The 21,471-nt window shown below is 46.8% G+C and overlaps 3 protein-coding genes across 3 annotated transcripts; 1 reads left to right on the top strand and 2 right to left on the bottom strand.

Moving 5' to 3' along the window:
- Positions 1–3,308: 3,308 nt before the first annotated feature.
- On the bottom strand, positions 3,309–7,652 carry T265_08662 (hypothetical protein; the record flags this gene model as incomplete). Its single annotated transcript, XM_009174533.1, has 3 exons — positions 3,309–3,514; positions 6,526–7,017; positions 7,571–7,652. 3 exons carry the CDS (start codon positions 7,650–7,652, stop codon positions 3,309–3,311), a joined length of 780 nt encoding a protein of 259 aa, XP_009172797.1.
- T265_08661 (hypothetical protein) lies at positions 4,087–4,894 on the top strand (the record flags this gene model as incomplete). The annotated part of the gene is made up of 2 exons (XM_009174532.1): positions 4,087–4,723; positions 4,761–4,894. 2 exons carry the CDS (start codon positions 4,087–4,089, stop codon positions 4,892–4,894), a joined length of 771 nt encoding a protein of 256 aa, XP_009172796.1.
- Positions 7,653–18,963: 11,311 nt separating the features above from the next.
- On the bottom strand, positions 18,964–21,471 carry T265_08660 (hypothetical protein; the record flags this gene model as incomplete). Its single annotated transcript, XM_009174531.1, has 5 exons — positions 18,964–19,119; positions 20,646–20,773; positions 20,810–20,879; positions 20,918–21,371; positions 21,413–21,471. The coding sequence occupies 5 exons, from the start codon at positions 21,469–21,471 to the stop codon at positions 18,964–18,966; spliced, it is 867 nt and encodes a 288-aa protein (XP_009172795.1).

Raw genomic sequence — 21,471 nt, 5'->3', positions numbered from 1 at the left:
ATGCCAAAAAGGATTTGGGTATCTGGGTCTCCCCAAACTTGTCCTTCTCACTGCACCATGAGAAATCGGCCCGAAAGGCATTCACCATTTTACGGTTGATCTGTCGCACCTTCTCCCGTATTACTATCGTGGACTTCCAAATACCCTATGGGGCCGAACTTAGACCGCTCCTTGAGTACACCAACCAAGTTGTCTACTCAGGACGCACGAAAGACGTCACCCTTATTGAGCGTGCCCAGCGGGCCGCTACGAGAATGGTTGCCGGCCTCAAATCCACGGACTACGATACGCGTCTTGCGATGCTTGATCTCCTTCTCCTGGAGTACCGTCGCATACGATGGGACCTGATTTTTACTTATGTCCTGTTTGAACAAAGCTTGGCAAACAAGTTTTTCACCTTTGACCCAGCAAACACCCGGCGGGGACATAGTAAGAAAATTTTCAAGCTCAGGACACACACATCCATTAGACAAATCTTTTTCTCATTTCGGGTAGTAGGTGTGTGGAATGACCTTCCTCCGACGGTTGTCCACGCTCCTTCTAGAACCCGGTTTAAAGTACAATTAGACATTTATTTATGCGAATGCTCGCACTGGTAAGCATACTGCCCCGCGCTGGGAACGTAAAGAGCAGTGCTACACCAGTTTTCCAATTGTGCCTTTAAGATGAACGACTTTCACTGACCGACAAGAGCAAAACCGACCCGAAAAACTTGGGCAAAAGCCTCGAGCCTCTGTATCAATCCGTGAATCCGTGAAAATTCACTCTGGACAAGTACATACATGGCTATCCTGTCAGGTCCATACAGAACAGAACACACCGTGGTCTATAGCTGGCTTATGGCAACCCACTCCTCAAAACTGCTTCCTTGTGTTTCGTTCATCTCAATCCTGAATATATAATATACGAAGCATATGCAGCTGATGCGGCGAAACAAAACAAAGATTGGCACACTTGTTGTCCTATTCAGCCCGTTATGAATCTAGGACACAGCCTATGAGCAAGAACTACCAGCGTGTAAATAACCCTATTTGAACCGCGAGCCGAATCACAGGACATGGGGACAAAGTTATGACGCATCTTGGACAGTAAGTGCCAATACGGAGAATCTAATAACGATCCACTGCAATTTCCCTGATAAGGCTTCAAAATGCGATAGCTAAATAAAAACCAATTAACTGTTCGTTGCTCCGTGCTCGCTTGCATAGTATTCGGTATCTCACAAACTTTCTACACTGGGTGATCATGCTACACCATCTTTGATTTAAAGACCAGCTGGTATTATTTATTCACAGATGAAATTTTTCGTGTATGCGGAGATACCAGGTCTGCCGAAATATCGTCGGCGATTGGAAGACCACAAATGACGCTATAAAGGCCGAACAAGAGTAAGTAGGAACCCGTTAATTATAATTAATATATGGCGTGGGTGTAACGAATCGCGGTATTCCAAATGTGCAAACGTCATTCTTACGTTCTCAAGACGTTAAACTGGCTAATGCTTCCGCAGTGAGGTTTCGTGGTAAGAACCATCCAACGAAAGCTCAAACGATTCCTGCTTCTGCTGCGTCTTTTGTTGCGACACGACAAATGGAATTTAGCTGGCTGCTCCATAAATATTCTCGTGAAACATTACGTGCACTTGTGGCGTTTAGAAAAAGGGCGGGTCAGTAATATGAATATTGTTTTGGCTTGTGTTGACATCAATATCTGGAGCAAATTCAATGGCATCCGAAGCTTGATTATTGAGGCTCCTACTACTACTTGAGAATTACTCCCCGCACTGAGAATATCGTGTGGTCTATCGTTGACTTTCGAATCCGCCGGAAGATAGCTAGTCCCCCATAGTGTCACTTGAGCAACTCTCCTCCAGTTGCAACTCTACGCATCTCTTGCTGGCAGGTGATTTTGACGCTCTCAGAGCCTCCAGAATAGAACTTCAGCGCATCGGGCCTGGTGGACGTGGGTCCTCCTACAGAAATCTTTGACTCGAAATTTCGTGTCACCCACCGGGCGCGGCGCAGGCAAACTACTATTCCTGTTGGATATGGTAACCACCAAAGAAAGGCAGCTCGTTGAAGTATTATTCCAAGTTCCACTGGAACATAATGACCACTGTGAACTGACTTATCATTCCGCCGGCTACTGGGTCAGGATCCCGGACTCCCGAAAGTGGATTCGAAATTTCTGCAATAACCCTTTGCCAGAAATGGGTAAATTCCTTGAGGAATTTAGAATGGGACAAGCCCCAGTAATAGAGTTATACGGTACACTTTTCCTAAAAATCCGTGTGGTCATCGCGATGTTCATCCCAAGAAACCAGCGCACACTCGGACAGACAAAGTGCTGACTAAGAGTATGTGGCGTCATCTGGAAGAGAGGTACCAACTGATTGTGAAAAAGATAGCTACAGTTGATACAGCAATGAAATCGCATTTCATAAAACTCGTAGTCGCTGTAGAGCGGGATCCCGCCAATGGAACTCATGATACTAGACTTCGTCCCGCGAAATAAAAATGTGCTAAGTACATGAGACACCACCGGCAAATAAGTCAGCCTTCTTCTGCTTCAGAGAGAGAAACAAAAAACCAACGAGTGACCCAACAGTGGTATCTGAAGCCTACAGACAAGAGTATGCATTCCTGTATTCTGCCACAGCGAGCTCGACACATCTAAATTTGCAAAGATATTACAAGAAACTGCCTCCAGCCAAATTGCTCATCACGGTGGAAGACAGTGGCTCCAACACAAAACAAACCCCTTCGGCGCGTTGAGGTCGTACAAGGTTCACCCAAGGATCTCAAGCTAAACCTTGATCACACTGGCAAAGTACTTCTATCTGGTGTTTCATCAGTCACTCGACTGAGGAAAACTCCCATAAGTTTAAATGTCAGCGCCCTTAACGCCAATCTACAAAACCAATGACTGCATATCGCCCGACGTCCACAGGCATATTAGCTTCACTAGCTTACTGGGTAATATGGGACACATTCTGAAGAAGGTCACCCTCAAGTCATCTCGCAACCAAAAACTTGGTGTCCCCAGCGCTACACAGCTGCCGCTAAAATAGTGCCGGCCTCAGATTCGTTGTCTAAAAAACGTGTCTCGCGGAATTGGACCTCTTTTTCCTGGGATATCGCCACCTATAGGGGGGTCCAGTGCTTACTTAGGCCCTGTTTTAGCAAGTTTTTCCCAACCGCTGACCCAACTAACACGGCATGGATATGGTAAGATTTTCAAGTTCAGAACGCATACCTTTACTAGGCAGCAAGTTTTCTCATTCGGAATAGTTGGCGCACGAAATAATCTCATTCCAATGGTTGCTGACGCTTCATCTGGCACCCAGTTTCAAGGGCTTTTAGAGGTCTATTTATTCGAGTCCTCACGATGGCAAGATTGCTTCCGCGAGCAGGGAACTTGAAGAGTTTTATCCGCTTGTGTCTTTCAGTTGAACGGAAGCTGCTAAACGACAGGAACAAACCCGGCCCTGGAAGCTTGGGCGAACACCTCCATCCTGTGCATCAATCCAGCCAAGATGGTGCTCAAACCAAAAGCCATCTTAATGTATGTTCATATTTCTGCAGCTGTCAACTGAAGTAATCACACCTATGGCGGAAAGGTCTGATGAATATTTTCCAAGCATCGCTGAGACCACAGGAAGCGCAAATGGAGGTCAAAAGTTTGGACTGGTACTCTGAGCTCAGTTGCCCGACTGCTTTAGTCCATCAGCGACACGCCATACTTTCCGAAAATTCAATTCCATCGTGCGGAGACTGAGCACCTTCTAAAGGAGGGAAGCAACAGTCTCTCGTAACCACGTGGCCTAATTTTGTTTGGTTACTAAGGCTCCCTTCATTAGACAACGGCTAATAGCATATCGAACGGGGTTATTTTTTGTGCTCTGTCACAGCGCGATGTCCCGTCGTGCACCTATGTGCGTGAAGTTGAATTCAGTAAATTTTCTCATGTTATCCTTCTCAGTCGTGTTCAGCAAATGATCCAAGACATTATTTTGTTGAATCGCACTAATAGCTGTGACCTTGATTCACTTTCGTTTCTGCGAGCGTGGTGAACTTACATTGCGCGATGGATTCAGGTCGAGGAGGCTTTCGTGGATCATTTGGTGGCCGGGGGCGAGGTAGAGGTCGCGGTCGTGGACGGGGTCGGGCGCGTGGTGCAGCTGCTAAGGAGTGGAAGCCAGTTACGCAACTCGGACGTCTGGTCGCGGACAAAAAGGTGACCACTCTCGAGGAGATATACATGTTCAGTCTTCCGATAAAGGAGGCTGAAATTATTTCCACGTTGCTGGGTTCTGCTTTGAAAGATGAAGTTCTAAAAATCATGCCTGTTCAGAAACAGACGCGTGCCGGTCAACGCACACGTTTCAAGGCGATCGTGGCAATGGGTGACAACCTTTGTCACGTTGGTTTGGGTGTGAAGTGTGCAAAAGAAGTTGCCACGGCAATCCGAGGCGCCATCATTCAAGCCAAGTTGTCGGTAATCCCTGTGAGGAAAGGTTATTGGGGTAACCTGATTGGGAAGCCCCATACTGTTCCTTGCAAAGTCACCGGTAAATGCGGATCGGTCACCGTACGGCTGATCCCCGCTCCACGTGGAACGGGAGTAGTCGGAGCACCCGTCCCGAAGAAGCTGCTTCAAATGGCCGGTATTGAAGATGTGTACACAAGCTCACGTGGTCAGACTGCTACCCTTGGAAATTTCGGTGAGTTGCGTTCACCCTATTAAATCATCTCTTCCAGCAAAAGCAACATACGCTGCCATCCGGGCGACCTACGAGTATCTTACGCCGGACCTGTGGAATGTTGCGCCATCAAGCAAACATCTGTTCGTGGAGTATTCCGATTATTTAAGCAAGGCTGCGAAGGCGGTTTGAGTATACAATAAATTTATTGGAAAAACCTCTAGTGACTTCTGTAATAATACAAAGGTGTAAGTATTGCATTCTGTAGAAAAGTTGCTCTGTTCAGTTCTCCAACTGTCGACCTTTTCCGCGGATTCATCTCCAAGGCGCCCTGAAGTTGAAAGAATCGGTAGGGCAAGTTACACAAGTGTTTGCGACTCCTATATACAGTCTCGGAAATTAAAAACCAAAACCCGAATATCCTATGGTTTTGAGGTGACAATTCAGGCGCACTATGGAATTTCATAGTTGGTCATCCAGACACGCAATGAGGTTTTCTGCTGACAGATGTAACAGCATGAATCGTGCACTGCTCTATGTTCTGGTTTTTTAGTCTTCTGCATGACTCCACGCCTGACTGTGTGAAGAAGCGAAGCTATGCGTTGAATATGTCCCGTACCAGTAGTGAAATTTCGTTATTACGCTTTCGGCAAACTCCCGGCGGATCCACAACTCAGCTCCTGAAGCAAAATCTCGTGTTTGTTTCAAAACAGCCACTCTGGCCAATTCGGACAGATGCGCCCCCAGACCTGGCGTCATCTTATATTTCGTTCCTCTAGCTGATTAAAGGGCCTCTTCGGTTTGGTGCATACGGAAGGACACTAGTTAGGAAATGAACCGAACACCGACACCTGGAACGAATTCGTTGTTTGATCTGAGATGCAACCTGGAATTTGTTGAATTGGGTATATTACACATTTCTTTACCTATCTATTTCTGAGATACCATGTTAGCACATAATCAGCTTGGCGTCAGATACATCTGGTTAAGGCGCCAAATTACTGACCGGAAGGTCTCTTGCTCAATCTCCGCCCCGGCATCTAGACTGCTGTCTAGGCTTGCACAACCTTGTCCCCGTGATTCCTTCGGGTGGCATGGCAGCTAGGCACCCAAAGAGTTACGGCTGTTCGACCGTTTATTTAATACTGGGCCTTCCAAAATCTCCGCGGACAGTGGTGCCCAAGAAACGTGCTTCTAAGAGTTGAAACGGCTTGTGAAGCACTACACACCACGGATACTGCACTTACACTGGTGGTAACGTTGGGTGTATTCAACGCAAGGGACCTAACGGACCATACTTGCTAATTCGCTCTAATTGTGGTATGGTCGTGCCCAGGACCTCAGCCCTCGTGTTTCTTTCGAGTGGCATGGCAGCTGGGTATCGAAAGGCTGAACGAACGACGTAAGATCTCGGAGTGTCAACTATCTGACCACCACTGTCTCACAACTCTAGCGAGAATCATGTAATTCACAAGAAAATGATGAGGAAGCAGGTTTTGGGCGATGCAGCAAGTACTTCACTTGAGGTGCGGATCCAGTACCGTGGAGAAGGGTGCCTTTTTCCTTGTCTGTTTCTGAGTGGCAGGAACCTAGAGTTAGGTAGAACGTTGGTTTCAGTTGACTTTTCGGCGTTCAGTTTTAATCCAGCTAGACTGGTGATCTGAGCCCCTCATTTTTGTGGCCCTACGTCCCACTCATTTTCTCAATATACGGCTCCATTTCAATGACGGTCGTACGACAGCTACGTGCTGTCGCTTATGAAGACATTCCGTGGCCAATCCTTTGGTTACCTATCGTGTTACTTAGTGTGGATTACTACCAACCGTTTCCTTCACTGTTCGTGGATAGAGTGGTAAGATGGGTACTCTGCAGGGTTAATGCGAGTTCGCCCAGTCTGGTAGGAGGGACTGACCTTTTCATGACACAAACAATGCTTGAAGGGTTTAGTGGGTTTTTCTTATCTAAACAGGCACCCATCCCCGAATATGACCGACTGATAAACACTTGAAACATTAGACCCTTATACATCCGATGAAAGTAGCATCTTGGAGGTTCACGCTGAACTAGTTGAATCGTTCCTGCTACATTGATGGGGTTGATTAATGATGGATGTGTCCAGTGTTGGAGACGGTTTCCCTTCTTATTTGAGGTGTGTGGGAACTCTATTGGTGCGCTGTCTCCACCATCGTCAAGGGCAACCATGGTGGCTAACTTTTTACCGGGTTCGTCATCCGCAAAAGCATTTCCACCTTCAACTGGAATTTCGAGGCGGCATTGATTTCCCGCGGAGGTTGCATTCTGTGTGGGTGATGCGCCTAAAAGTATGGCAAACATGATTTCCTGTTAGGTCGGCGAGCATGCAGTTTTGGAGTAGGATGTGAGGTTTTAGCTGTGTGCTCAAGTGTCCTGATGGGGCGTGTTCCGAATTTTCCCTTTGCGTTCCTATGGGCGAGGGTTAGTATGCATGTTCTATTCATTGGCAGTTCATGGACGGGTGTCATTATCACTCTCGAAATAGTTATGGGAAAGATACGCGCGGTCAGTACGGATCACCTGCAGCGAACGAAAAGCCTTCTGGGTCTTGATCAATTGGTACCTAGTGTCTGCTCTCCTAAGTCCCAAGTCGTGCACACAGTGGAAATTGCCACTTGGAGACCGTCGTTAAAGGACTGTATGCTAGCCTCTGGCACCATGGTAGCTTATCATTGAGGCTCACTCGTTTAGTGCTATGGCCACTTGATATATTCGTCGTCAGCAAATACTATTGCACTAGATCCGACTGCTCCTCCGAGCTCAGTAGCTTATGGTGTGAGAACGGGTCTCAGGTTGACCCTTGAGGTACTCCATCACAAAGAGACTGGACCTTACCGTGGTGTGACGGTTTGCGCACCTCATCGACCCATTGAGTTACACTAGGGATTGTCCGCGCGACGCTCATAGGGTCTCTCATACCAGGTTGGTCAACGGCTAGAGGTCTGACGAACAGTCTCCTGGTCCTCTAGGTTGGGGGTTTGAACATGTGGTGACTTGTTTCGTAGAAATGGTAATGCATTTGCATTTCCCGCCAAACATCGCTGCCTTGTGGTTAGGCTTTTAGCCAAAGGCTTTGGTTGAGGACCCTAATCGTTCCCCTGTCTAGGTGTGGACGCCCTCGCAGTATCCCAGCTGTCGTACAACCATGACATTCACAACTAACAATACCCTCATACCACATCGGTCATCGCGTGATGCCATCAGCCGGGTCTCCTCACTTGCTGCATACAGCAGGGCAGGTAAGTGAAAGCTGGCTACTGCCGACGCCTCCCTTCTTCCTCTTCAACATACTTTTACTTCCCTCTCTCCCCACCCCATTAATAACTCTCTCCTTGTAGGCCCAGCACTTAGGTCCGATGACTCCGTTCGTCTTGCATCGGTTTTACGTACAACATCTGCTCGTCACATGGCACCTGCATCGTCAGGTGCCATCAAATCAATCTTCAGGCATCGACAGCCTGCCTATCTGGCCGCCTTCAATGTATGCACTTTGAAGCAAGCAGGACAACAAGCTGCTCTTGTACTCACACTGGACTCGCTTGGCATTGATGTATGCTCTGTCTCAGAAACAAGAATGCAAGCACAGTGATTGAGTCAACCGCCCTGTCAGTCTCCACTCGCTTCCGGCTGCGCTGCTCTGGTGACCCAGAGGCTGCTGCGGTGGGATGTGCAGGGGCGGAAGTATCCTTACTTGACTGGATACCTGTTGATAGTCGCCTCTGTGCGGTTCGTCTGGCAACGTCTGTGAAATAGTCTCACAAGTGGCAAGTAGACAGATGTCTGTTTATCGTGTCTGCCTACGCCCCGACCGATTGTAGCTCCGACGCCGTCAAAAACAGGTTTTATAATGCCCTGAATGCTCTGGTGCGGCGAGCTAAAAGCTCAGACGTCGTGGTGGTTGCCGGAGATTTGAATGCACAAGTGGGCAGGCTTAGCCTATCTGAGACTCAATTAGGAGGTCGACATGGATTCGACTTGGTACCTACGAACAATGGTGAATGATTGCTTTAGCTGTGTGCTGATCGCAGGCTTTTTATGCAATACTAAATTCCGAAATGGCCGAAGTCGTCTGACCACATGACGCGGTCCAACGGCAGGCCGGACAAAAGCTCAAATTGACCACATTGCCATCAGCTACCGATGGCGTGGATCAATAACAGACTGCCGGTCGTTTTGGAACACATTTGGGGATTCCCTACGTTTTCCGGGGCCGTGTAAGGTGCGGACAAATCGCTCGGCAACTGGAAGATTTGCAGATTCTGATGTTTGACGAACTTACCGGATTCGTCTTCTAGAGTCTTCCAAATCCTCCACTATCAGATGTGCATGCATACTGGGACGTGATTGCCACCGCTTTGCATAGTGCTAGGAATTTCGCCTGGGGCACGGCACCACCAGGCGCACTCAATCACTGGATATCAAACCGAACGGTGGCACCGCTTAAATCTCGGAGAAGTATCCCAGCTGGCCCGGACATAACTCGATGCGACGAATTATCAGTCGTCGAGTGAAGGAGAGCGTGCAAGCCAGCCATGAAGTGTGGTCGACACAAAAAGCCAAAGAAATGGAAGAGGCCCAGAAAGCCGGTAATATCCGAAGATTATTTCAGTTGATCCGTGTGACCGGGCCCTGGAAACCACCTGTGAGTGAAACCACCAAGGATCGGGAGAGAGTGACTACCTCGAATAAAGAAGAACGCCTCAACCGTTGAGCTGAATACTTCTGACAACAAGTATCATGGCCACCAGCTGGCACCTGTCTGGAACCCACATGTGACATAAAACCCTGGACAGTGAACGTGGAACCCCCTACGGTCTCGAAGGTTTATAACTGCAAATGTTTTCTTGAGCGCCTCTAGTCCGGATAACATCCCACCCACTTTGTTCAAAGATGGGAGTGAAGTCCTCAGTCAGCGCTTGGCTGATCTGTTTGATTGCATCTGGGAAAAGGAATCTGTCCCAGATAACTGGGGAGAGTCCATGATAGTGCCCATTTTCAAAAAAGGGGCTCGCACTTAGTCTGGCAACCACAGGCGGATCAGCTTGACCCCGGTCGTAACGAGACTGTTGGCGTCAATTTTGCTTCGTCACCTTGCGCTGGCTCGTGAAACACTGACTCGAGAGCAGCAAGTGGGATTCCGGCTTGGTAGGGGTTGCGTTCACCAAATCGTCTCACTTTGTCAGGTGCTAGAACAACGTCCTACGTTTAAGCGACATACAATCCTGGTATTTCTGAATTTCCAAGGCTCATTCGACTCGGTTGACCGGTCTGTTCATCTTGACACGCTTGCCCACCGAGGAATGCCCCGGAAGTTCGTGGACTTAATAAGGTCTTTGTATTCTCAGAGTTAAGGGCATGAGAGTATACGGCGAGCTCTCCAAAGGCTTCCGCACACAAAGCGGTGTCCGTCAGGGGTGTCTACTCTCTCCATTCCGATTTGACTTCCTTATCGATGAACTTATGAGACAAACACTGGAAGGCCTCCCAAACCCTGTGTTCGCATAGCCTATGAAGAAAACCTTGTCGATCTGGAGTACGAAGATGACATCGTTCTCACCTTCGAACAGGAGTAGAAGGCGCAGGTGGTTTTGAATGAGCTGACCAAAGTCATGCCGTCCTTTGGTATGCACTTTTCACCCACAAAGTGTAAGGTCATGTTCCTGGACATGCGGTCACTTAATACGCCACTTACAATCCAGGGAGAAGTACTCGAATTTGTGGAGCGCTTTACCGATCTTTGAAGTTGTATTAGTTCTGACTGTGGCACGACATATGAGGTGAATACACGAATTCGCAAGGCCCGGGACGCACTTGCTAATTTGAAACTACTATGGCGTCAAAACGGTGTATCCCTGAATCTCAAGGGACGTGTTTATCAACCTACAGTACGAGTTGTTTTGTATGGCTGTGAGAATTGGCCTGTTCTGGCAGCGGAACTGAGACGCCTTCGTGTGTTCGAGAATCGTTCTATCAGAACCATAGCTCGTGCGGGTTGATGTCGGCGTATCCGTAACGAGGCAGTTAGAAAGCGAGTTTTCAGTTTTGCAACGGTACTCCCATTGAAGAGTGTGTCCAGCACCAGAAGCTGCGTTGGTTGGGACATGTGTTACGTATGCCGAACCATTGTTTGCCGAAGAGAGTGCTGTTTCCCATGCCCACTTCAGAGTGGCGTAAACGGAGATGTGGCCAACCCCTGACCTGGCAGAGATGTATGAAGGAGATCACAAAACGCTTGGTTGCTGTCGGTGCTATCGCCTTCCAGGATTGGAACCGCGTTATCCTCACTGTGCTTTGTTGGAGACACTACAACAACAACAAGATATGGCTTCTAACCGATGTCAGTGGCGTCCTTGTTGTCAGTTTCTATCCGGATTGCCCGAATGAGTGTTTGGAAGTGTAGGCACCTCGGAATGATTGTGTTAAGCTAGCACTAAGTCCTTTTCCCGTCCATCTTTACTCTTTTCTTTACAATAAGGCTTTCAACCAAGTCATGGTTGTGCGGCAGTGAATCATCGGTATTGAACAGTGATGTCATGCTGTCGATGGTGATGATGATGAAACCGTGGCAGCTGGAACCAGCTTCAATGGCTCGACGGCACAAGCGGTTGCCCCCTAATGCCACACCTTAACCGGTTGTACGGCGGCGAAGCATCGGTGTTGAACACTGATGTCATGCTGTCGATAATGATGAATGGGCCTGGATTGAGGACTTTCCTCCCAAGCTCATCATCTGGTTCCGGGAACATTTGTCCGGACCAGCCCAGTTTCTTACGTACCATATGAATGATCTCGGCTTGCTCCTTTGAATGAGATCCTTAAGTGCCAGTGGCCAGATGTCTCCTTTTTTTATACCTCATCTTTCAGCGGCAAAGTCTCGTATCTTGGAGCTAGTATAGGACTGATAGAGGCCAAATCTAGTCTCTGTCCTACTTCTTAAGGCATTTACCAGTTGCAGAAACGTGTTATGGTGCCATCGGTGCATATTTTCCACTTTGTTCTTCTCTTTGCCATTGTAACGGGGTCTGGATAGTTGATCTCAATTCAATTCATTTTAAACCATGTACAACGGGTAAATTGGTTCCACCTGCTACAGTTTAGGTCACGAGAAAATGGGAATGTGGGGCATACAACCAAGCCTTGGAGGCGAAGGCATGTTCAGTTTGTTCGGAACTTGGGTGGCTACGCACTGTAGGTGATAGATTTGATGCATTAGTCACTAAATGCACGATTGGGCCGATTCTGCCAATGTCATTACTCATTGGTGATCTTAGTCCCGGGCTCCCCACCCAGAGGGGCTGACCCGACTAAGTTTACTGGTTAGTGTTTTCGTACCTCGTTGCCTGATCATATACTGTCCACCTGTCGGTCGCCTTCACCCAGCACAGGGCTGGGCAAAAAGAACTTTATGAGGCAGATGATTTTCTGGCATGCGGAGTACATGTCCTAACCAGTGTAACCTCTGGGGCGTGTGTAATTCATCTATCGGAGGTGAGTTCCTTCTTCCGAAGACCATCTGGCGTACCTCAGCATTACTAATCCGACGTTCCCATCAGATCCGTCAAATGCTTCGGTGACACCGATCGTCAAACACTGACATCTTCCGTATGTCCTGTGTGCGCTGGGACCACGTCTCTGATCCATAAACCACCACCGCGGTGTAAACTCTTCTCTTGACAGAAAAACTTACGTCACGTTTGGGCCATTGGTGTTGGGGGTTGGCAAAAGCTTGCTGGTTCTTTTTTATTCGAGATGTAATCTCATCTCCAGCCAATCTACCGGAACTTATACACCTGCCCAGGTAAACATTTATGTAACACGTCGATTGGCTCGCCTGCAAGCATGAGGTTTGGGTTTGATCCCACCCAGTATTCTAGCAGCGCTTCACACTTTGCAGGTATGAAGCGCATGCCAATCTGTGCGGCAGTTATTTAGGCCATTTAAAATGATTTGCATTTGGGAAGGACCTGAACCAAGGAGAGCAATATCGTCCGCATACTCAATGTCTGTGAGAGGACGTCCCGGGAGCAGTTAGACTCCCGATGTTTCAGAAGCAGGCAGAGAAATTTCAGCCAGCATATCAATAACAAAGTTGAACAGGAAATTCGAGACAGCCTTGTCTTGCACCACTGATGTGGTAAAGGCAGGAACTTCCCGTATACTCGTACGTGCCCACAGGAGTTCGCATACAGTGCCTTCAATGCGGATATAAATTTTGGAGGGATACCTTTGCTCACCAGAGACTGCCAAATTTCCGATGATCGACGGTTCAGTGGAACTCACACCGACCACCCGGCAGCACATGTGAGCGAATGCCTGATCGGATTAGTGTCGGCGGGAACTCATCATTAGCACAGCCGCTAGATGTAGTCAGGTTCCCGTTTCATGAGATGAGCATCTAATTCCCATTTCTGAATCATTCGAATAGCCAGGTATGTGGTCTTTAGAGTGAATTTTTCCGGAGGAAGTTCGAATTTATTGTGGATCACCAAATCCTAGGTGACCCGGTGGGGGCCAGAGTTCTTTAGGTAGTACTCGTTTGTACAAGGACACATAGTCCCTATTCCTGGCCGTAAACTGAGCTTATTTCTATAGTGAGCCTCTGATTTGATGTCTTTTGAGGATCAAGCGCGTACTATTACGACCGATTGTGAGAAACCATTGTTTTTCGCTTCGGGTTTGGTATATACGTGTGTTTGGTTGGCATCCGACATGGATCTAAAGTGGTCTACCCATTGGACACCTGCATAAATTCATTAAGTCGCATACGGCTTGTGAGAATCTACCTCCAGTTCGCTAACGCTGAAGTACATTCGATTTAATAGCCTACTCTAGAGAGGCGGCAGACGAGAGGATGTATCGCATAACTGACAGCAAAGATACCGGAGTCAGAAAGTCTTGCTATCTGATCTTTATCATCGTTTGGACGTCGGCTATAAGTTTTCGATTCAACTGGCATGTCTTTCTTCCGCGGAGCCGTGCTTTTTGTAGACTTCGCCCCAGGAGGTTGGTTGCTCTAAGGCACTCTCTGGGCTGACGTACTGGAAATGCCGCAAGCGCCAAAACATGTACATCGCGTGATACGCAGTGGTTCCCTGTGCCCAAAACATCTCGACCGACTCCGTCGTTTACAAGGGATCTACAATCGATTGGAATCTATGTGACCATCCATATCTCAAATCCGAATGTGTCACCTGCCATGTCATTTTCGTTGTCAACACCACTACTGACTCATTGCTCACTGCCTTACAACCAGGGAAGATGCAATATGAATAGCCCAAACATGGAAGAAAAGCATTTAAGAGAGAAGAAACTTGTTGGTACTCTATCGCAACCTTTCCATGGTGCCCGCACCCCCAAACAAACACTCGTTCGGACATTTTGACTGAAAATGATAACGAAAGGGCCATTGATTTAGGTTGTTGGCTATACCTTGCCGGGTGTCCTGCCAGACGCAGCGGCGGTCACATATCCTCAATAGTGGAAGTTGGACTTCGTTATCTTTCGTTATCTCCATCTTCCAAATTGCACATCCACATCGAAGATTGCTTGGTTTTAATTTTGTCCGTTGTTTCGATACGAAATTGCGACTTGATCAGGTATCTTTCAAATTAGGCAACGACCCCAGGTATATTTCTAAATTCGCGTTCTTCATTAACTCGCTCACCGAAACTATCCAGTTTAACTGATGTCGAGTGACCCCAGGTATATTTCTAAATTCCGCGTCATCATTAACTCGCTCACCGAAACTATCCAGTTTAACTAGATGTCGAGTTAAACCAATAGTGCAATATTCGTTGCTTTGCCTGCAAATGATGCATAAGTCCGTATGGTCCGGGTTACACTAGGGAAGTTGGGCCCCTTCCAACTGGCTGACTATTTGCAGCTTTGAGAAACCTCATCCCTCGAATCTCGCCCCCGCGCATGTATCCGTCTTCTGGGCTTTGGTCGATCTTAAATGCAAGCCAGTAGTGAAATTTCAGGGTGTCCCTTATTTTGAATTCTGTTATTCAGTGAACGATAGATAAGTTGTCTTCTGTTGGAAGTTCCGGTCATTCGTCTTAGATGGCGTTCTTGGTTATGTGTCAGACTATTCAATTCTAATAAAATTCATACTTAAGAGAACTTGGATGTTGGTGGTCTGTTCACTTGAGCCCAAGAATATCGCGCATGTACTGCAGTTAAGATTGGTCGGATATCCGAAAATCCCTGTATTTCGTCCAGTTTCTATTGCTGTATGCAAGCGGAGGCAACACACTCGTTCTGTATAATGTAAGTTTAGTATCTATGCGCGAGTCCTGATTGCTCCATACACCTCAAGGCGGCTACATACCGTTCTAGCCTTAGTAATGCACGCGAAGTACGAGGCTTGTAAATAGTGTACTGTTGGGCGAGAAATTTGCACAGTATACCCACACAACCTCGAGGTTTTCAGATACAGGCTGGTAAAAGACCTGTGTCTTATGACCATTTTATCGAAACCACTTCGAGCTGCCACCGTACCAAGGGCTATGGTTAGCCGGTGTAATTCGCTTCTAAGTGAAGCCTACTGACTTTGGAGTTTCACAACATTATTGATCCGGAAGAACTTCAAACAATAAATAACCACTCAACTGATATTGAACTGGTAAGCTTAACACACTTGAGCAGTTGGTCTTAAATTAGAGGTTGAACAGGAATGCTGGAGGTTGGCAAACTAGCTGCGCGTTTCTATCAACCTCCAAGCTGTTTAACTTAGTTGCGCAGGTCTCCATTCACGCGTAGACCCGGATGTCCAAGATTTCATATTGCGATCTACAATGCTTTCCCATTGAATGAGTCGAGGGCTTTGGTGGAGTCTGCAAGCAGTCCATGCGGTGGCGAGTTCTATCGGTGACATTCCTGAGTTTGTCTTGCAGCAAACTCCAGACCAATCTTACTTCGACCGCTACGAATTCTACACTATTCTTCGGGAGGCGATTAGTTGACTTGGCGAAAAATTTACTTGTTTTCAATAGAGGGGAATTGTATGGTACCCGACAACTTTTACCGATTTTGCATTTATACAAAGAATATCGTGTTACCTTCTCGAACTCTTGGTGCGTTTTCTGTCTTCCAGATTGTACGTAATAGGTCGAGAGGTTTGTTCCACTGTATCGTTCCAAACTGCTTAATAGGCTTACTGTCCTGTTCCACTGATTCCCCAATCTAACTGGCTGATGGGTGTTTGCAGCTTGATGGCCCTGAGTAAATAAGTCGAATAGGTTTTCCTCATACGTTTAGCATTCGGGCTGCCGGCTGGTTGAGTAGTATCAAAATATGAACCCTCCATGCTACCAGAATTTGGTCGGACGTGTTATTTTTTCATCAGTTGGGCTCTTTACCATTTGGAGGCAGTGAAACTCCGGTTCATAGTCTTCTCTCACTCCGCAAGAAGTTCTTCAGTTTTCTTCGTTTTGGTCCACGGTAGCGAGCGTTGCAATTTCATTTTCATTTCGGCTTGCATTGAGATCTAATTTACTAAGGACCTCTATCACTCTCACCTGGACGGTTCTCAGTTGGCTATTCCGGCAAAAGTGATCGTTTAACAACAGAGTTTCAGCCAGTTTTACCGTAACCACCGTAAGTAATATCACCCATGAAAAGTGATAGCCTCATCTAGTGAGGACGATTTACATCATGTATACCATCGGACGGACGTAATCAAACTAAACCAATGCTTCCGGTGGACAAGCAATGGCTGGGGGTCTGTAGTTTATAGCTGAACGCTTTATGCTACTCGATGCCACCGAGAGGATTGCGCCGCAGCACCGTATACTGTATATGACAGACAAACTTACTTCACGCAGATGCTCTAGTTATGGATGCTGACCAGACTATAAATTTACCGACAGGATAAAGGATTTAACTTGTCACCAAACAATCGGGAGTGGTGCTGATGTCCACACAAGTGAATTTTCTTGCCCCATTCGTTAGGTCGTATTTATATACTACTTAGGTCTGGCCGCGTCCAGATTCGTCCATCTGATGGACCTAATAGTAAAATTGCTTAGACTGGTTGTTATTCAAACCGTCCCCATCGCTTAGGACATACTAGTCATGTGTTAAAAAGAGATGTTATTCAAACCGTCCCCATCGCTTAGGATATACTAATCAGGCTTTTCCCTGGGAAGTCACTCCTAGGTGAACCAGTTCACATGGCATCGTATGAAATTACTTTGCCGCGTTCGAAGACGTTGGTGTTCTACGATGTTTGCGTGCAAGTTTGCCACGCATTGAGCTGCGGATGACTGGAAGCCCTTGTTGAGGCTTTTATCCCTCTATCGATTAATGTGTGTTTTGTCTCCGAAACACGCATACAATACCCAACTTCGGTCATACATCTCGAACTAGCCGGGATGAACTCAGACTTCTCCCACTTTACTGTTTGGATGACTGGTGATTGAGTTACAATGGCTTGTGGTATCTACGATGTGGAGTTTTTGCCTAGCCCCAGGTTTGGGTGCACTTTGTTGGACTGGATTAGAGTTAGTAGTCGACTACTTGTAGTCAGGTTCAATGCACGTCGACGGTTTCGTTTGTTGTAACAATGTACGCTCCAAGGGATGGGGCCTGAGGCTGAAAAAGACAGCTATTGATTTATCAAGGTTGGTTTGGTCGAGAAGTACGGATATCGTTACTCTGGGATGTAGTAGAAATGCTCAGGTTGACCGAGAAATTCCTTGGAAAGCCCATTTTGGTGGTCGGTTCCGGCTTGTTGCTCACTTCACAGATAACGGCGAGTGACTTTTTCATGAACATCCTCAACATTTCTATTCAGCGCAACCGCTTACGCTGTGTAACTCAGCGGCCACCAGTTTCTGTCCAATCGCAGACCCATTTGAACGATGTGTTTTTCAGCTGCCGATGGAGAGCTTGGACACAAGACTGTTGTTCGTTTCGGAGTACACCACTTGACTCCGATCATGGTATCGTGGGGGTAAGCTTATCTATTCGCTTACCCTCTGGAGCGCGCCCGTTGATGGACAGGCATTTGGGTCACTGTTTGCAAAGCGTCTGTGTGGCTCAAAAATATTGATTTAAGTTGGTTGAGAACCTCCAAGTACTCGACGGAGACAATATGATTTGAATAACAATGACAGTCTCTAAAACTGTGTCCTAGGTCACCCGCGCACCCTAGTGAACATTGGATCTCATTATGATCAGCATCTCTGAGTAAAGTCAAGAGAACTACGCCAGCAAGAAACGACCATGATGACGCGCACTGATTCACCAGACGCTTATTATTGAAGGACTGCCAGAGACTTCAGAGGCCCGAAAACTGGAGAAGGCTTTTATGGCAGAGGAAAGTCGTATCCTCGCCCGGCTAATCAAATCAACTGGTCGGAGGATGGTGCTTGCTAGTGCAACTATCCCTGAAAAGAGTCTCTTCTTGAACTATATGCTGAACACTTTGAAGAACAGTTCAGCTGGCCCCCATCAACCTAACCCCTGGAAGCATCAACCAAACCCGGATGAGCTTGGAAGTATATCCGCCATCGTCAACGAAAGTCTAGGGTGACATTTCATTGGTTTATTGCGACAAACCATCCGGCCTAAACAGTTTGCATCCGGAAGTCTTCAGAGAAGATGGCGAGTACGTCGTGGATAATCTGAGGAGCCTATTCTGAAATGTCTGGAATGGGGAAAAGTGCTGACAGAATGGAGCGCCCCGACGGTGGTTCTCGTTTACAAAATGCGTGCAAGAACATTAGAGCATCAGTCCAGTGTCTATAGCCTCCAAAGTGTTCCGTGGCATCATCCCATACGGGTTGATCCGTCATCGGAAGAATCGAATTGGCGAAAATCAAGCCAAATTTCACCCTGATCGGATTGGATCGATTATATATTCACCTCACGAAAAGTGTTAGAACTTTTCCGCTTTTTCTGACGACCAACATTGACCGCTTTTCTAGATCTCAGATCCGCTTTTGACTCCCTTGCTTGTCAGAAAATTCGGCAGCGTCTGGCGATGTAAGGTTCCCTTCTGCTCAAAGTATGTGCCTGCGTGTCTATCACAGAAATTCCTTTTAGTTCACCAGAACTATCACTGTCAGGCAAGAGTGTCCTCTGTCGCCATCCATCAGTAACTTCGTATTCGGTGTAGTGTTAGTATCTTGTTTACCTGCCTCTGCTTACGAACATTGGTTAGACCAATGATTTGGGGCGGGATAGCTCAAGTGGTTAGAGCGCAAATTTACTGACCGGAAGGTTCATGGTTCGAACCCGACCTCTGCCACTCGACTTCCCCTGTCTAGGCTTGGGCAACCTGGCAGTACCCCAACCCTCGTGCTTTCTTCAGGTAGCATGGCAACTAGGCATCGGGTGTTGGAGCTGGGGGTTTCTTTTACACCAATGATATTGCCCTCCTTAAATCAGATCCTTTAGGAATGCGGAGTATTTTAAATAAGGTAATTAACTCTGCTGTACAGTGTAATGTGCCACTGAGAGGTGGTCTGGGATCTTACGCATACCTCCTGCTTGTAGATTTATCCGATTGATTTATTAGATTGATTCCGGCAGACTGGTGAAAGAAGAAATTCCTTCCCCAATTAGGATGGCCAGGGCAGCTCCCACTGGTTCCGGTATTTGTGGCGCCGACGATTGGCTGAAAATAGTGTAGTGTATATTGCTGCAGCATGATCAGAAACATGCTCGCTGTGTGCAGAGGATCTTCTGTTTGGCCATTATTGCCCTCGAGGTACTGCGCGTATCAGTATCATCAAGGCTGTCTTTAGTACGTGCTTTCACTTCCTGTCAGCACTTCGGCCTTCATTCTCCTTATTCACGGTGAACTAGGTGACAGGGATGAGAACCACTGCATTTCAGTGCATGGTTTGTTGGCTGAAAACTGACGTTTTGTTTTCATTATAGAGGCTATTTCTTCTCGTCTGACAGGAGGCATCCGAGTGTACCGCCGAAATGGTTTTCACTGCACATTTATGTCCCACGAAGGGTGTTTCTACTCTTGTAGTATGTAATCTTCGGGTTAAAGTGGTCACTCTCTTCCGCATTCTTCGGTCATTCCAAGCACCGTGCTTTCTGGATACATTCTGACCCTCGGGTGCCTTTGAGTGAAATCTCCGGCAGTTGTCCACTTTATCAAAACTGAATATTGGCTGATAAACCGATTCGGTGATCAATCCTCTTACAGGACCATGGCTAACTGTTCTAGTTTACGTTTAATATCATCCAAAATGCAACTGTGACATGCTTCTTTGAACAGTTCTTGCATGCCGCTCACGCTTGCCGCTGTGAGACTAAAAGTACACACGCGCTCTAAAGTTTAGGATTTTCTCACTGATACTGAGTTTAACCCAAACGCGAACATATGCGGCGCAACTTCCATGCCGGGTATCTCAAAGTGGACGTTTATCCCGATACTAGCAATTACGTGGAAATTGTGGAATCACTTACTTTTATAGGGCGCCATCGAGACGTTCTGTTCAAAGCGATGAGTCACCACATGGGCAATTTACTTTTAATTAAATGAATCCCTTGGAAAGCGCGTAAAGTCCGGACATTCAAATCGACATGGGAAAACGAAAAACCTTCGTGACTTTCCGTTGAAAAGAGGTCGGAAGTTATTGGGGTGCAGCCGTTTTCGGGGATTAATGTCAGGATCAATTGTAAGCAACCGTATTTGAGAGATATTCGCCGTGGGACCTCAGTGCTAATTCTCCCGGAAATTCCTGGAGTGTCGTATTTGCCTTTCTCAATTTGTTTAGAAACAGTTTAGCGTGCCATGAAGTTGACTAGGAGGGTTTCACTAAAGCTGTTGAATCCAGAAACGTGACATTTCATCCTACACTAATCAGTGTGATCTTAGTACTGCCGACAAAAATAGGTCTTACGGAGTTTACGGAATCTCATCAACAGGAAACTACACTTTCACCTGCAACATAATCTTGGCGTCTGGTGGGATTCGGCACTTTTGAAACCCGGTTGCTTTAAATTTCGGGAATACTTCTTTGTAGTCCGGCATCTTGGAAACTCCCTTCCATGTTTGCTCTGTTGGTGTACCTATGCGTTTGTGAGACTTTAACAGCGCAAAATTACCGAACATCCGGAATACCAGAAATAACTCGTCTATTTCGGAGTCTCCGGGAAATAGCACTTCACCTGTTATCTGCTTTTCATATTGATGGTAATAAGATAAACTCTCACCATTTCGTACAATATACAGCCGAAACTCCATGTATCAATTGATTCGTCGTACTGTTTTGCCCCCAGCATTAACTCCGGAGCTCGATACCATAGTGTCACAACCTCATGACAGTAGGTTCGATTTGACATAGAGTATGTCCGGGATAAACCGAAGTCAGCTAGTTTGAGGAATCCCTCTCTTGTTAGCAAAAGATTCGAAGGTTTCAAATCACGATGAAAAACTTTGAGTTGATGGCAAAAGTGTAGGGCGTTCAAAAGCTGCCTTCCAAATGACTGGGAAAGTAAAAGGGAAAGATATCCTACCGTCACAAGGCTCATAGGCAATCCTGCATGTGACAAAGAGTATTCCGAAGTTTTCTTGAAGTTGTTTTCCTCCATGAAACGCTTAAGGTCCCATTCTGCATACTCATAGACGATTGAAATTTGACGGTTGCGGTGGATTATCTCATGAACTCTACATTCATATTCCCAATGAACAAGGAATAGGCTCTGTACCCTATTATATTGGGATGCTTATAAATATTTAGTTCCAAAAGTATTCCAATTTCCCTCAT

Source organism: Opisthorchis viverrini, assembly GCF_000715545.1.
Source record: "Opisthorchis viverrini unplaced genomic scaffold opera_v5_235, whole genome shotgun sequence".
NCBI lineage: Eukaryota > Metazoa > Platyhelminthes > Trematoda > Opisthorchiida > Opisthorchiidae > Opisthorchis > Opisthorchis viverrini.
The sequence above is the reverse complement of the archived record's forward strand: the minus strand, read 5'-3'. Positions and strand labels throughout refer to the sequence as shown.